This window comes from Athene noctua, chromosome 1, assembly GCF_965140245.1.
Source record: "Athene noctua chromosome 1, bAthNoc1.hap1.1, whole genome shotgun sequence".
In the NCBI taxonomy this organism is placed as follows: Eukaryota; Metazoa; Chordata; class Aves; order Strigiformes; family Strigidae; genus Athene; species Athene noctua.
The window spans coordinates 167,939,672-167,955,460 of record NC_134037.1 but is presented as its reverse complement, the minus strand read 5'-3'; the positions used below and the strand labels follow the sequence as shown (position 1 = coordinate 167,955,460).

The following is a 15,789-nucleotide window of genomic DNA, read 5'->3' as shown; positions in this document are numbered from 1 at the left end:
ATGCTCCGTTTATTTACAGCACTGCATAAAAAGCTACTAACAACTACTTCACAGTAAAAATGGCCGAGTCAAAATAGTGCCTGCACAATAATAAAAGAGCACCAGGATTCACTTGGAAGTCATAACAGATGCTCACCTCAGCAGCAGTTTCACCATGATGACTGAATTTCATCAATGTAGTAAAAGTTGTCCAGCTATATTTGATAAAACATTCATACCACTACTTTGAGGGTGAAAGTTTAAGACGTTTCTGGCACTGTGCAAGTCCCTAGAATTGTTCTTAGTAATAACTATTGAAAACAACAGCACCAGTGCTCTTAATACTGTTAAACTCCAGTTTACTTCAGGATTACTGAATTTCCCCACCTTTTTAAAGATTATTAATTTTTACTTCATTGCTTACCTCTGGTGTTGGAATAGATCACTGCCTTGCTCTCTGGATGGTACAGGATAGGCATGGCATCTGCATTACTGAGCTGCAAAGTATCCCCATTCTTCATGGTGTAGTGACCAGTAGTCACTGTGAATTTCACCTTCTGGGGAATGCCAGCCAAAAGGCTATCTGAAGGAGAAAGCAGACATTGTTAACGGATTCCAGTAGTCATCAGTAGATGGCTACAATGCACTGCTAAGGCTTGTTAGCAATATTCCCAGATAATCTGTCACACCTGTTGGGGTAAAAGTGTGGGCTTTTGGTATTATGCAACACATTAAACCTAGTTCAGATACACTGGTGTGGACAAACCTGTTGTTTCAACTCGAGTGACCAAAACCACTGTTACCTGGATGACTCAGACTAGCTGGCTCACATACTGTGCAGCTCTGGCAGCACAGAATTCAGTGAAATACAATAATCCCAAAGAATTTACTAAATTTTTTGTTAAATTCTCCAGACTGTAGACAGCTTTATATTTTTGCACCTACAAGCCAGTCATACCCACACGCTGTATTTACATAATCAAGATAACAAGAATGCCAGTATGCGCAGAGACTCTCAAATATCTGAATCACAACCATCACTTTCATAGGGGTAGCTAATTTGATTAATGCCCAATATGCCCGCCCTTCCTTCACCACACACTGCAAGCCCTGTAACTGGAATGATAGCATAAAATGCGTATTAGCTCCTCAACTGCCTCAGTTAATAGCCTGAAAACAGAATCACTATTACCTTCCATTATAAATAAACTCTACACCAAGTAATGCTCAGCCATCCATTAAACCAATGGATTCATTCAGTATTAAATTTTAATAAGTTTATATTCTCACCTCTAGTAGAGAATCCCAGTTCTTACACGTTTCTCATAAATACCAGAGACTGCAGCGCCACAGAACTAAGTAATAAGGAGCTCAGTCAAATACAGATTTAAATATTCACTTCTAATCGGTGTAGCAGCTCAAATCATACCTGATATTTAAGTGACACTACATGTTTCAGCCAAGCACTGGAATTAGTTGTTGCCACAACTGACAAAGCATACTTGATGGATAATCTGAAGAGTTAGAATTTATTTTTGACTCAAAATTAAGAATAAGGCAAAAAAAATTATCTTGAGTAATATTCAAGCCAGAAAGTGCTTTATCTAGTCCCACAAGAGTACAACAAGAATCATTAAAACAACATCAGCATAGCAACTGTACCTACCAGTCATCGGTTCCACTTTTAGCTGGGGCTCCTGAGAATATACATCATACTGCACGATTGGGTAAATATGAAGAAGGACAAACTGTACTTTTCCCACTGAAGTGCACAGTTGCCTGAGCGTGTATGTCCCAGGTTCTTTGGCCTTTGAAGAAAACATTTGAATGGATTTTTCAATTTAGGAAATGCTTCTAGAACAAACCCTCTACTAAAGAACAGCATGTTTTCAGCTTATTTTTATCGGATACTTTGCATTTGTAAATTAAAATAAGAGACTTTGTTTTCCAAGTCAGTGACAAGATTTTCACAAAAGAGGCACCATTTGCCCCATTGAGATAGAAGCTCTAGAGTGCTGGTTGATTCAAGAAAAAACATCGTAAGTAACATGTACCAATAATCAGAATAACTAATATAGTAGCTACGTTGTCAAATTGTTATTTTGGGGTGCTTTTTTTCTTGTTTGTTGGCTGGGTTTTTCCCCCCCCTCCAAGTGCCACACACTTTAAAATATCATCTTATTTATTAAGTTCTGAAATGATATTTAGCAACCAGTGAAGTGTGTATTTGGCACTTCACAAAAATCCCACAACATTTATATAAGGCACAGCTTTCAGCTCAAGCTATCGATTTCACATGCTCCCCACCCCACACCCTGTGTGAATGCTTACAAAGAAGTAATACATACATATTTAATTTCATACTCTTCCCTTACCCTGAATAATGGGATTCTGGATGTTTTTTAATAACATCATAAAAAGCAGATCTGTAACATCTGCTAATATTTTTATTCTTGATTCTATTTGCTCTTAGCTGCTAGTGCTGGGGAATGGGAAATGTTTTCTGTTATCATGTGCCTTTTTAACAAGTGTAATACATAAATATCGATGCTGGGTATAATTAAATCTAAAGAATAAGATTAGAAGTTATAGAGAAAAGCTGTAACAACATTCAAACCTCACTTACAGTTATTTACAAAGCAAATCCTGTCTGAAATTCAGTATTATACATTTTGACATTAAAGTCACTAAATTTTATTCCTTGAATAGTTTATAAACAGAAAAGCATAAGTATTTCATAATATATATACATACTTTTAACCTCAACATGAGATGGGAATATCAGTCTGAAGAATTTAGAGAATGCTTTCTGGAACTCTTTCAAAGCTTGAAAAAATACACTGGAAGATTGCTATCAGCATAAGTAATGCTAATCATCAGCCTAAGATCTGCAGAAAGAATCAAACTCCCTCTGCACCTTACAAGCACAGTCATTCCTCTTTCTGCAAAATTAGTGTAATTAAGCATTCCTGTAAGCAAATTTAGAAAACAAGTTGTCATCAGTTTCTGTCCTCTGGCCAGCTATGTAATCCAGAAGAAGTGACACAGTATACTGCTACAATGATAATGGATTTTTAGTAAATATTTTGTAAATACTGCAGCTCAAATCTAGAGAAGTTTTCACCATGTTATCTAGTAATACACTGTCAAATCTGTAACACAGATTTTTCATTTAAGGACACGTAAGTCATGCTTTCAACAACTGTATAAAGTTAAGTAAGATTCACATTGAACAGTCTTCCCGTGCAAATTCTTTCAAGAAAGAAAGGTTGAGAAAACAGCAAAGTTATAAGTGTTACGCCTCTCCATCCTCCAATATCCACTAAAAGCATGCAGAAAAAGACAAATTTAATGCAGAATGATATCTAGCTTTTCACCCATATCTCTTCTCCCATGGTTTCAGATTGCTTCCTTGATCCCACTAAGCCAAAATGCCTGCTCAGAACAGTCTCTAACAGTTTTCTTCTAGTATTGCTCCTTCACCTGAAATCCAGTTCTATATACACATGTTGATTTATTTTTAGAAAACTACATTTGCAGCCACCAAGACCTCTGCCATCTCCAAATCCCATTAATTCAAAGGATTCAAATTGTCCCAATCCTTTGAAAGAATGAGAATCCTAAAAAATTAGGTCAGTAGGTAGTTCAAATGACATCAGGGGGACCTGAACTCAATTTCCATTTTGAGATACTTGCCATCCACACAGGTTCCATGATGTGTGTGTGCAAATGTACCAAACACATCACGCTAGTGATTCCCACCCCAGTGCTGGAGGAATGGAAAGGCAGAGTATGTAAGCCTATAGAAAGCTTCACTCTAAATAAAGTTTTATGACAAAATAGAAATTAACAATTAAAAAAAACCCAAAACCCACCTAAAATGTGCCAAGAATGCTAAAGAAACCTCCTGGTCAGCTCTGTCTAGCTATCAATTTTTAGTCATCAAAAGCAGATATGTAGATTCTTATTTTAAAATTAGTTTAAAGAAAGGGACCAAAAAGGGACCAAAGCTAACTTGAACCAATTAAAAAACGGCAAAGGTAGCAGGCATATATACCATACCTGACTGCAAAACACTTTCTCTCTTCATAGCATCCATATTCTCTCTAATATACATGCTGGATAATGCTCAGAAAATGAAGCAGCTATGAAACACCTGCTGAATTCCTCATTGTGCTGCCCCATCTCTTGTTAATCATTCAGATGCTCTGCTGAATTTCTTAGAAGTTTTCTCACTCAAATTTTCCCTACTCTGATTTTCATTACTGTAGCACTGAAATCTAATAAATACTTCACTATGAAGGGTTACAGAGGTGGAGAGGAGGATAGAAAGAATTTAAAGAAACCCAAAGGACAAAACAACATGGTAACTGAGGCCAGAAGCTCCTGTTCCTGGAATGCCAAACAGATGATGGAGTCTCACTTTTGAAAATGCTTGGCATTTCACTTCCTGAAACTAAGTCAGCAGGTAAATCCCTTTCCCCATTTCATTAGAACAAGCAAACAAACCACAGATCAGCAGAGTACAAGGCCACAGAATGAGCGGCAGTTTAAAAAAAACCAAAACCCCACAAACCAAAAAAAAAACCAACCCACCACCATAAGACCACCCAACAGGACTGGTACTCAGGGCCTGCTGATTTCCAGTTACTATGCATTCAGTAGTAATGCAAGGTGAGCAGAAGCAATAAGCATCACTGTCCTTAAATATTTCAGCAATTACTGGGAGTACTAAGCTTGCTTGGGGAAGAGAGGGAGGAAAAAATGGATTACTCCAAGTTTTAAGCTGACTTAGAGTGCATGTGTAAGTTAGGAATTGAGGGAGTTTCATATACACAATATAAAGCTGAAGCAGGACTGTAATCCATTTTGAGGGTGACATTTGAACGGCGACACTCCATTTTCACAGGTGTTTGTTCATGCAAATTTAGTCTTCCTGTAGCAGAGAATCCTTGTGTTCTTGTCTTCTCATACATTATGTGATTAAGATGAATAATGGGGAAAATTTTTATTCTGACATCTTCTAAATTGAAATACTTCAAGCTGAGCTTAACTTTGTCATACTTCTTGCATACTACATCCACCAAGTCAAAAAAATATTCTACCACCCTCCACAGTGAAGAACAGGCTATCAACCAAATTTAACCACACAGTCACTTACTAAAGGCTAGAAAATGCATTACCATCAAAAATTTTAAACATTATTCTCAATGAGCTCAACAGCAAAGGCAGACTTCATGAGTAGTACATTATCTTGTATATGAATTTAAACTATTTTTAGCAGCAATAACCAAGACATTTAAAATAAGTTTTGGAATGACTGCAAACAGGAGAATCACCTGTACATTTTGGCACAAACACAACAGCCTTCTTTCAAAAGAAATTAAGGTCTAGAACAACAAAAAAGAAAGCCACAATGAGAATGGCATCACCCAAGCAGTAACAGGAAGCAATACAGGTACCACTTGCCAGCACTATGCTCTTCCTCAGCCAGTGCTTTTAGCTCTTCTTTCATGAGTGCTATATTCACTCAACTACAAAAACATACCTGAGTATTGAATGTTATTTTATTGACCCCTGGTTCCAGTACTAAGTTGTTGCATTTCAACACATGAGCCCCATCTTCTAGAGTCACCCCTGAGGGCATATCCAGCGAACTGCTGCTCTCTTGCCTTCGTAGTAGCATGTGCACATTTTTGCAGATAATTCCTGCAGTGTTCAAAGAGTTATCTGAGGGACTCCGTTCATACATTTCATATAGCTCCAGTGCTGGCAAGTTGTTTCTTGACAAAGGAAAGCCTGCAACTTCATTTAGAAAGCTGATAACACCATTGGAAGTTTTGTGCTTCGTAAGCCACTCAGCTGTTTTTCTGTAACTATTTTTTTCAATGCTGAAGTGAACATGTATGGCAATCTGATCCACCTGGACAGGGATGGGCATTTGGCTCAGCAAAGTCAACTCAATAGACAACTTTCCACCCACATGGACAACAGCATTTGGAGGGTCAAAATGCAGAGTTTTCAACTGCGCAAAGGAGTGCATAGGCAATATAACCTTTTGACCTGGAGAGATAAAAACAGGGATTTTATTCTTCTCCAGTGCTGCTGGAGATCAGCAAATCTTTTCTCCTACAAATTTAACCCCTACAATTAAACAGATCAACAACTTCTCACAATTAGTCGTTTCACAACAAATAAATACTTTAATATTTTAATTTTATCTTGCATAGAAATGAGACTTAGGAATGCTGAGATTTGTTTTCTAACAGTTTTATGTACTACAATTTTAGTACTCAGGCTATTAAAGACAACTAAACTAGGAGACAGTGTCTAAGCAGAAGTTTAGCATTTCACTACTGCATAAAGAGTTCTAGACAAACACAGTAGTATAAAGTGACAAACTTCCCAGACCCCATAAATTAAGAGTAAGTACAAATTTAAGAAGTTAATGATTGGACTGGTGCCTTGAGTCATCAGCTTTACCATACAACGGCTTTTCATTCTCTTTTCTAAATTCCAAAAAACACTGAGGCAATACCAAACCTTAATTAAGAAGCAGCTCTAAACTTAGATATTACTTATGGTGCATCCATTCATCAAGAAAAACTTCCACATAAAAATAAAAAGTCTTCAAGGAATTATTCTGTATTAATTTGAATTATGATCAATATCAGAGAACAAAGTATTATTGAAGCAGGAAGAAGAAGAGAAGTAGGATGGTCAAACAATAAGCTGCAAGTGGATGGGAACAGATCTTACATCAAAAGAAGTATCATCACAGTGCTGTCATCTGTGTGCCAGCAATGCAGAGACAAAGATAAGATAGGAATTGAAAAAACCCAACACAAGATCAATTATGAGCTGTCAAAGCAGAGAAACAGATTAAGTGAAGGAGAACAAAGACTTTCCAGTATTCAGGATGAAAATATTAATTACCCTTACATCTTTGACTATTCTTAATTATTGCATAAGTTTTAGAAATGTTCTGGAGGTGACAAGAAAAGAACCATGTTGGTTCAGAAGTAATACACAAGGTAATGAAAACAACCAGAAAAAGCCTTTCACTCTACATTTAGGGAAAGATCAGATTAGAGCAGCTGAAGTTTTAAGTATTTAAGAACTACACTTACCTTGGTTCTCTGCTTGCTGATTGGCAAAATCTAGTATTTCTTGGCAAAAGCTTTTGCGTTCATCTTCTGTTAAGTGATTATCACCAGCTAAAAGGCTGCTTGTTTGAAGATAACTAACAAAGTTAAGGAAACATGAAATAGAAACCTACAACATTCAGAAATCTCACTGAAAATGAGACAGTTCAAGTACTGCTTTTCTAATCTTTTAATACAAGATTTGCTTTTATCATCACCACACTCTTCCATTACAAAAGAAACGATGGAAGATTTACTACCATCTGCAAATATTGCATAATACCTACTTTTTGCAGACCTACTAAAATATGATCCATTGTTAACCTGTTCAATCTTCCCCCACCCAAAGAGATCAGTGAGCATAGAAAATTCTTTGATTTCTTTATTATTTATTTTATTAAAGACCAGTGTATTGCATTATGCTGCCCAACATTTAGAACTAAACTTGAGTATATGATGATATTCCAGCTCACTTGGCTGAGAATCTGCCAGCTGTTAGAGCATCACTTACCATAACTAAGTCATAAGACATTCTTTATACTTTTGAGTGCTGGGAATACAAATGCTCATTTAAATATTTAGCTAAGACTGAAATATTATTGGCTCCATTTCTTTAAAAGCATTCTCAATGAAGCAGAAAAATTTAAGTGTTTAAAAGCAGCATAAGAATTTTCAAAGGAGGTAGACATTTACAATGTCTAAGTCTAGTTCTAAAGCAAACAAAAAACAAACAAAACCCAAAAAAGAACAAAACATACAACATATTTGAATTTAGCTCAGCTTTTCTAATTCCTGGGAAAGTTATGGAATGAATCCTTCTCAGAGCTATCACAAGTCAAATAAAGCATGTGATTAGGAAAAGCCAGCACAGATTCACCAAGAACAAATCATGCTTGACAAACCTGATTGCCTTCTATGACACAGTAACCTGCTTGGTTCATGTGGGGTGGACATTGTCTACCTGGATTTTTCCAAGGCTTTTGATACAGTTCCCCACAGCCTCCTCCTAGAGAAACTGATGTGTTACGGTCTAGACAAGTGGTCTGTGTGGTGGGTGGGGAACTGGCTGACAGGCTGCACCCAGAGGGTGGTGGTAAAGAGCTCCTTTTCAAACTGGCAACCTGTCACAAGTGGGGTCCACCACGGATCGATATTGGGCCCAAAGCTGTTTAATATCGTCCTAAGTGATTTGGATGATGGGATCAAATGTTCCCTGATGAAGTTTGCTGACGATACCAAACTGAGTGGGGAAGTGGACACCTTGAAAGGGAGAGCCACCCTGCAGGGAGACCTGGATAGGCTGGAAGAGTGGGCTAACAAGAACCTTATGAAGTGCAGCAAGGACAAGTGTAAGGTCTTGCACCTGGGAAAACATAATCCAGGAGTGCAGCACAGGCTGGGATCTGCCTGGCTGGGGAGCAGGCTGTGGAAAGGGCCCTGCGGGTCCTGGTGGACAACAAGCTCAATAGGAGTGAACAGAGTGCTGCAGCGGCAAAGAAGGCCCAGGGGATGCTGCGCTGCATCAACAAGGGCATCACCAGCAGAAATAAAGAAGTCATTATCCCACTCTACTCAGCGCTTGTCAGGACACACCTGGAATACCGTGTTCAGTTTTGGTCTCCGCTATACAGAAAAGACGTGGACGGGCTGGAGAGGGTCTAGAGAAGGGCCACAAAGACAACCAAGGGATTGGGATGCCTGCCATGTAAGGAAAGGCTGAGATAATTGGTTTTGTTCAGCCTTCAGAAGAGGAGGATTAGGGGAGACCTTGTCACCATGCTCCAGTATTTAAAGGGTGGCTGCAAAGATGGAGACATCCTTTTTACAAGGAGTCACATTGGAAAAGACAAGGGGTAACGGGTACAAGTTACTCCTGGGGAGATTCCAATTGGACATGAGAGGAAAATTTTCCACAATGAGAACAACAAGCCATTGGAATAATCTCCCCAGGGAAGTGGTGGATTCCCCAACACTGGACACTTCTAAGATTCAGCTGGACAGGGTGCTGAGCCATCTTATCGAGACCGTGCTTTTGCAAAGAAAGTTTGGACCAGATGATCCTTGAGGTCCCTTCAAACCTGGTATTCTACGATTTTCATCTACAGTAAGATTCATAGTACTGTCACTTAGGCAAATTAAAAAACAATCAAAAAAAATCCCAACAGCTTGGAAAAAAGCTAGAAAGGCCATTCAAGAAAAGCTGTCTTTCCTTGCAATTTCCACAAGAACTGTCCTGCAGAAAGTACTCTGTTCAGCTGACCACCCCAGTTTGGAACACCTAGAGAATTCCATTTACAACTATGGCACCAATGAAAGGAGTACCCTTCCCCCAAAACACCAAAAAAATAATGCAAATTTGCCATTTTGCTATAGTTCATAATATCCTGCATGCAGCACAACAGTTCAGATTAGAACCAAGTTACTTAATTTAGCTACCAAATTTAGGCAACAACATATGAGGCTAAAATGAAAAGCACAATTCAAATTGTGCTGTTTCTAATGCCAAAAAAACCCCAACAAAACACCTAAGGCCAGTCAGTAGACTCTTCCCTACACACACTCCCCTCCTATCCTGAAAGTAGGAACAGTACAGCACAGACAGATTTAATATTTAAACAAGTACAGTTGTAGTGGATAAAGTTGGTGTGTGAAAATAATGCAGAGAGTATCAAAGTGAAGAATTTGAAGCCTGTCAAACATTAGGATCGGGCCAAATCATTCTCTCAAAGTATTACTTAGCATTTCTGTGGCATTTACAGAAAAGATTTCATTCACACACCGAAGACTGAGCTCTTACACAACTTAAAAGCAAACAACTCCCACTCCCCTTCTGAAGCAGAGATCAAAGCCAGAAATAAAAAATAAATACTAGCAAAAAATATTAAAAGACCACACACAACACCAAACCCACAAGATTTTCATCTTCCAAGCCTCTGTTTTAACTTTCGGAAAAAGTCACCATTAGAAATACCAGAAGAGCCCTTTCCAGGTCAGATACAGGAAAAAGGTGGTAGCAGTTACAGAAACCAAGCCCAGGAATTAAGCTCCTTAATACAGGAAGATGTTATAATGCCGTATTTACCAATGAAAAAACAGTACCGCATAAAAACTTCCATAATGACAGAATCATAAAAAGAACTCTATGGTATCTGCTGAACTAATGACAAACTTCCCACTATCCATGTTGCGCCACCCTCTAGAGCCTAGACATATTTAAAATGGAGTGCACCAACTATATGCAAAAGGTCTCAAGTGAGCCAGACGTTAAAAAAATAAAAATGAAAAAATAAATAACCCAACCCTCTCCCAAATGAACAGCAACAATGGAAACAAGAAACAACTCAGCTGTTTGATGTTTGGCAGTCTCTACTGTTAAATAAAACTTAGAGATATGTCAGAAAACAATCAGAAGTATCATTTTCTCCAGTCTTGATTTTTCTAGTTCTGCCTTTTAGAGGATACTTTTCTATTTGCCCAAGGTGTTTCTGACATTCAGCTAACTGTTTTCTCGTATGTGTAACAAGCAGTGCCCAGCCCTCAGCAAGGTAAGTTTTCAGCGCTCCTTGAAGATAGACTTCTGCCTTCTGCGGGCCTTTCTTCCTCCTTAAAAGCAAAGAAATGAGTAGAGAGTGATATAAGAACCTTTGCAGCCAGGAAAACTCTCTACATTATTTTCAAAAAGTGGCGATGGGAGAGGAACATTGCATATGAATGCAGACCAAGATACAGTGAATCATTATGTTCTTTATTTTGCTGGTAACAGACCAACATATTGGCCTACCTTAATGTGGTTCACTTAAGCATGCAGTGCTATTTACAATTAGTGTAAATATGCTATGTCAATGAAAGGCTTCATATACAGATCCATCCCAAGTCAGAGCATGTGAGGTGAAGCTACCTCCCACAAATGTGACAAGTGTCATCACAAGCTTCTGACAATTAACTAAAAATATGCTTACCCAACAATTTTAAAGCAGGAAAATGCTACAGTGAAAGTATCACTATTATCAGGCTTAAGTATAGCCTGAAACTTAGGGTATGTTTATGTTTTAAAAAGTAATTTTTAAAAATCCTTTTTAAATACAGCGTGTTTTCCTCAAGGATTATATTCAAACATTTCAAAGCTAATGCATTTAAGACATTTTAAACATTCATTTACATATAAAACTCTGCCAAGTCCTTTCCCACAAGCTTAGCTGAGCGAATTCTTCCAATATTTGTGTACATTTCAATGGTGGCATGGGACAGATCCTGTTTAAAAGAAAAGAAACTATTATAAGCTTATATAACTTTTTAGTAGCTAAATGGTATTTCACACAAACTCATAGCCAGTAACTAAGTTACTACCATAAAATTACCAGAGTCACTTTCTAGATTTCCCCTTGCCCCCAGCACACAATATAGAGCAGTTTGTAACATGTCATCTTCACTTTCCACAATTGTTATCCCATATCTGTGTTATAAATGGCAGAAGAAAAAAGAAGAAAAAAAAAGCCTATTTAAAATTAGATAAGGCAACTCAAAACCACCAAAATAATAGATGAGATACAGTTTCAAGCACTTATTTATACTTGAATCCTCCTGTCTTTTTTTTTGAAAGCACCTGTTTCTCAGTGACTACATGCCATTAGATTATCACTGCAGGATTGTGTAGTGTATAATTCCAGGATACACCACAGCATAATATATCTAGAACAATATTAGAGCTTGCCTCAGAGACTCACAGCTAATACTTCAAAAACAAATCAACTACACACAGAATGTCCTACATGATTCTTTTACTATAGCTGCACATAATACCATCAAGTATACAAAAGTCTGTGCTATGTAAACACAGAATTAAACACAAAATGCTAAGTTGCAACTGGGAGAAGTATTTTCACAAGAGAGCCTTAAAGGAATTTTGCTTGAAGTTATGCAATCCCATGTTGAAGTTTCTCAGTCATCTTTAAGCTTAATTTCTAATGCAGCCACGCTGTCTGCATGTCACCTACCTCACCTTACCCTCAGTTTATAATAGCAGCAACAAAATCTTTGTCACAAACTTAACAGGTACGACACACACTATATACCACCACCAAACTTTTTTCTAAAGTATATAATAATCTCTGGCCAGATACATAAAAACATTTCACATCATATTTACAGACTCGTCTGACTGTCACTTTCCTTCCACAGTCCACTCTCCTTCACTCAGCATATTAAGAACTACTCTGTCCTTCAAAACAAATTCCTTAAGAGCTTTCAACTGCCTAAAGATTTTACAGAGTATCTGTCAGAAATTATTCCTACAGGGCAGGAAAATAACCTAGAACAAGCTCCCAAAGCCTTTCTTAGGCCATTTTTGATGTTTCTTATGGAGACCCTAGAAAAATCACTTCTTTATTTAAGAACTCACAACATCCTACAATCAACTAAGTGATCATTCCTTAACAAATCAGTATAACCAGAGAGGTCTCAGACATCAGCTACACACAGAAATGAAAAGTTACATTCCCCCAAAATTAAGGTACAAGCCAACATGCTTGCAGAAGATTTGACAGTCTTACAAAAGATTCTAAAGTTGTTGCATGAGACTAGCCATTGAATGAGAACAAAGCCTTTTCTGGTAATAAAAGCTCATCACTTCTTACTTTCAAGATGTCCGAAAAGCTGCATTTTATTTTCCAGGCTCATTAAAATTTTAAATACAAATAAATTATGTTAGCTATGTCTGGAAATTTTAACTAACTCTATGTACTTCTCCACTGAATACAGGGATAAAATATGGGTATATATAAATTGCATATATTTATGTGATAACTACATAGAAAACAATCTTTTAGAGTGTATCTGATACCTGAATTTCTGTGGCATAAAAGTGTAGTCAAATACAAACAGGAATGACAAATATTTCATTGGCAAGCTCTGCAGATCCCACTTAGTTTCTTAAATTTAGGAAGATACTGCTGAATTTAGCTGAGATCTGGTGCAGGTTGGAACTGAATATGTAAGAGCAGCTAGCAATTCTGAAGATTTTAATTTTGGTCTATCTTACAAAGAAATGAAGTATAAAAATGAAACCTGGTATCTTCAGATGAAATCTTTTGAGACTTTTTCTTTCAATAAAACTTTGTAAAATAAGTACCACCTAGTTTTCAGATTTAAAAAAAAAATTACTCAGTTTTCCTCTAACTTTTCCCCAGAAAACTTTAAGAACAGTACTGCAAATACAAGAAATTTCAGAGGAAAATTATTTAAAGAAAAAAAACCTGAAACAAACCAGACCCCAAAACCCAAACACACTCTTGTGACAGTCAGGGTTTTTTTAAGATTTTATTTAAAAAAACCCAGAAGATCATTACAATGGCTCCTCAGTAAGGGAGCTGTCAGGAAACAAACATGCGTATTAAAGCACAATGAGAATCCTAATGTTTCAATCTATGCCAATTCCAACCTTATTATCCACAGATGTCTCACCGTTTACATAAAAAAAAAAAAAATCAACAGTATAACTTAAACCATGCACCACCCATTGCAAAATTCAAGTCTAAACCATTCAAAAGGAAGCTGAATTCACACATCAATATTCTTCTGGGGAAGATTCAATTAATGCTAAATTTGGGATAGCAGACTTTGATAGACATGATACTGGCTTTTTTAATAATGAAATATACATAATTACAGACAATAACCTCTAACTCATAACTGTAAATATTAAAATTAATCCAAATATTTGAAACTTGGGGCCCATACAGGATTCCAGTTGTAAAACAAATTAGTCTTCTGTTCAGTGTGTAAGCAATAACCGTTGACATCAAAATACAGGTTTACATTCTCAATGTTATCTTCTCAGGTTTGAAAATTTTAGCCCTATTCAGTCTATAATATAAACACATAAAACTAAGTAACCAAAGCTCATACTTACTAAGTAGTGTTTTTCAAAAGCTTCTACAGATGATAAGGCCTCTTTAAGTTTCTTGTAAGGGCTCTGTGAGGCATTGGCTTTAGAAAAAAGCAGAACAAGAGGTGTCACAAATATATGCCTATTTTAATAACACCCCCCCTTTTTCCTTCAGTAGAAAGTGGAGCGAAAACTTAAAACTAATTTTATGTGGGAAACGACACTAACAGTTAGACAGATCATGAGTTTCTTTCCCAGGTTCTAAAATAAGATCAGGAAAGGCCGTTTCACAACTCTCCGTGTGTGCATGCACACATGAATGATGTTCAGGGTAGCAGTGTAAAGGCAAGCAGCAGTAAAGGAACTGTACCAACTTCTCCTCACAGTATTTCATAACACTCAACCTAGAAACACACACAACTGTACTTAAATACCATATTGTGCCAAGAATTAATATTCTCACAACTCCTCACTGCTGGATTTATAAATTAGCGTGACAGAGTATACTGTAATTTAAAGACATTTTACTACTTTAAACAATGTACTTCAAAGGAAAATGGTTAGCAAGACCAAGTTTTTTTCTGAGGTAGTATGCTCACTTTAAGTCCTTGACAGACCAAAAAGCCCCCATTTTAAAATCAGTACAAAAGGCACCATGGGACTGAATATATTATCATACCTGCAAGAACAAGTAAAGCATCAGCCCGTCAGCTAATGCTTCAAAGATATTAATTGCTCTAGCATATTTAACATCTGAAAGCTTCTTCCCTTCAGAAATATCTCTGCAAGTGTTAAAAATCCACAAGGAGTAAACAAATTTGATTGTTCAGTCATTCAAATAATATTACTTCAACTCAGATATCACTTTGTAGCTCCAGTTGTAGGTTATCTATTTGCATCAAATCAAGGATGCTCCACTTTTTTCAAACAATTTTAATACTTGTCCAAAAGTATTAAAAACTTTATTCAAAACCAGTACTGTTCAAGACTATTTAACTAAATGCTGATACATGGAGTATTAATGGAAAAACTTGTACTTGAAACAGTAAGGAGATGCATTGATAATTTGAAGTACTAGACACACACTATAAGAACTTGTAAGAGATAACAGAGTTCTACCAATGTTTATATACATGTAGGAATACTTGGAAATTATAATTACTGATGTATTTATATGCTGTGTATTTCAAACAGCATCAGTTATTAGAAAAAAAAGAGTGCATTCTCGGTAATACCTGTTTCAGGGCGTTCTGCTCCCAACCCTGCTAACAGATCGACAGTTCTGTTAAGGTCTTCTGAATTGGGTCCCTTCTCTGACACAAGTCCACACAGATAACCCAGAGATTTTAACTATAAGAGAAATTAGATGTTTGATTTCAGTAGACTACAAAATCAATATAAAAAACTCCTTTTATTCTATTACATCATTCCTACAATACATTTCCACTGCTGTCACATTACATTGCTTATAAGATCTGTATTAAAGTTGCTTCGTGGGAAGAAAGTAGAGAACCTTTCAAAAGTAACGGTTATTCTCACAGTACAAATTGATTTTATTAAGAATTAAACTGCATATAGGTTACTGACACAACATTAGAACACATGCATGTACACACATGTCCTTTCATGCGTAACACCTGATCAGAATAAATCCTTCTTTTTTTCCATGTGAATCTGGACAAAGCTCAAGATATTTGGCAGTTATTGCTAAAGATAATTTCTAATAACTGTGTCTATTTTTGAAAACTATATAATCAAGAAATGCAGGCAGTCTCTAGTACA

The 15,789-nt window shown here is 36.8% G+C and overlaps 1 protein-coding gene across 1 annotated transcript in view; it reads right to left on the bottom strand.

Annotated features, from left to right (window-relative positions):
• The window catches only part of TRAPPC10 (trafficking protein particle complex subunit 10), a 45,846-nt gene that overhangs the window by 8,712 nt on the left and 21,345 nt on the right, over positions 1-15,789 (bottom strand). The window contains exons 9-16 of the mRNA XM_074904583.1: positions 15,243-15,357; positions 14,032-14,108; positions 11,284-11,375; positions 10,587-10,727; positions 7,110-7,222; positions 5,528-6,042; positions 1,646-1,787; positions 404-562 (exon numbers count right to left, since the gene is read on the bottom strand). Coding sequence (XP_074760684.1) covers positions 404-562; positions 1,646-1,787; positions 5,528-6,042; positions 7,110-7,222; positions 10,587-10,727; positions 11,284-11,375; positions 14,032-14,108; positions 15,243-15,357 — 1,354 coding nt within the window. The remainder of the gene's footprint in view (positions 1-403; positions 563-1,645; positions 1,788-5,527; positions 6,043-7,109; positions 7,223-10,586; positions 10,728-11,283; positions 11,376-14,031; positions 14,109-15,242; positions 15,358-15,789) is intronic.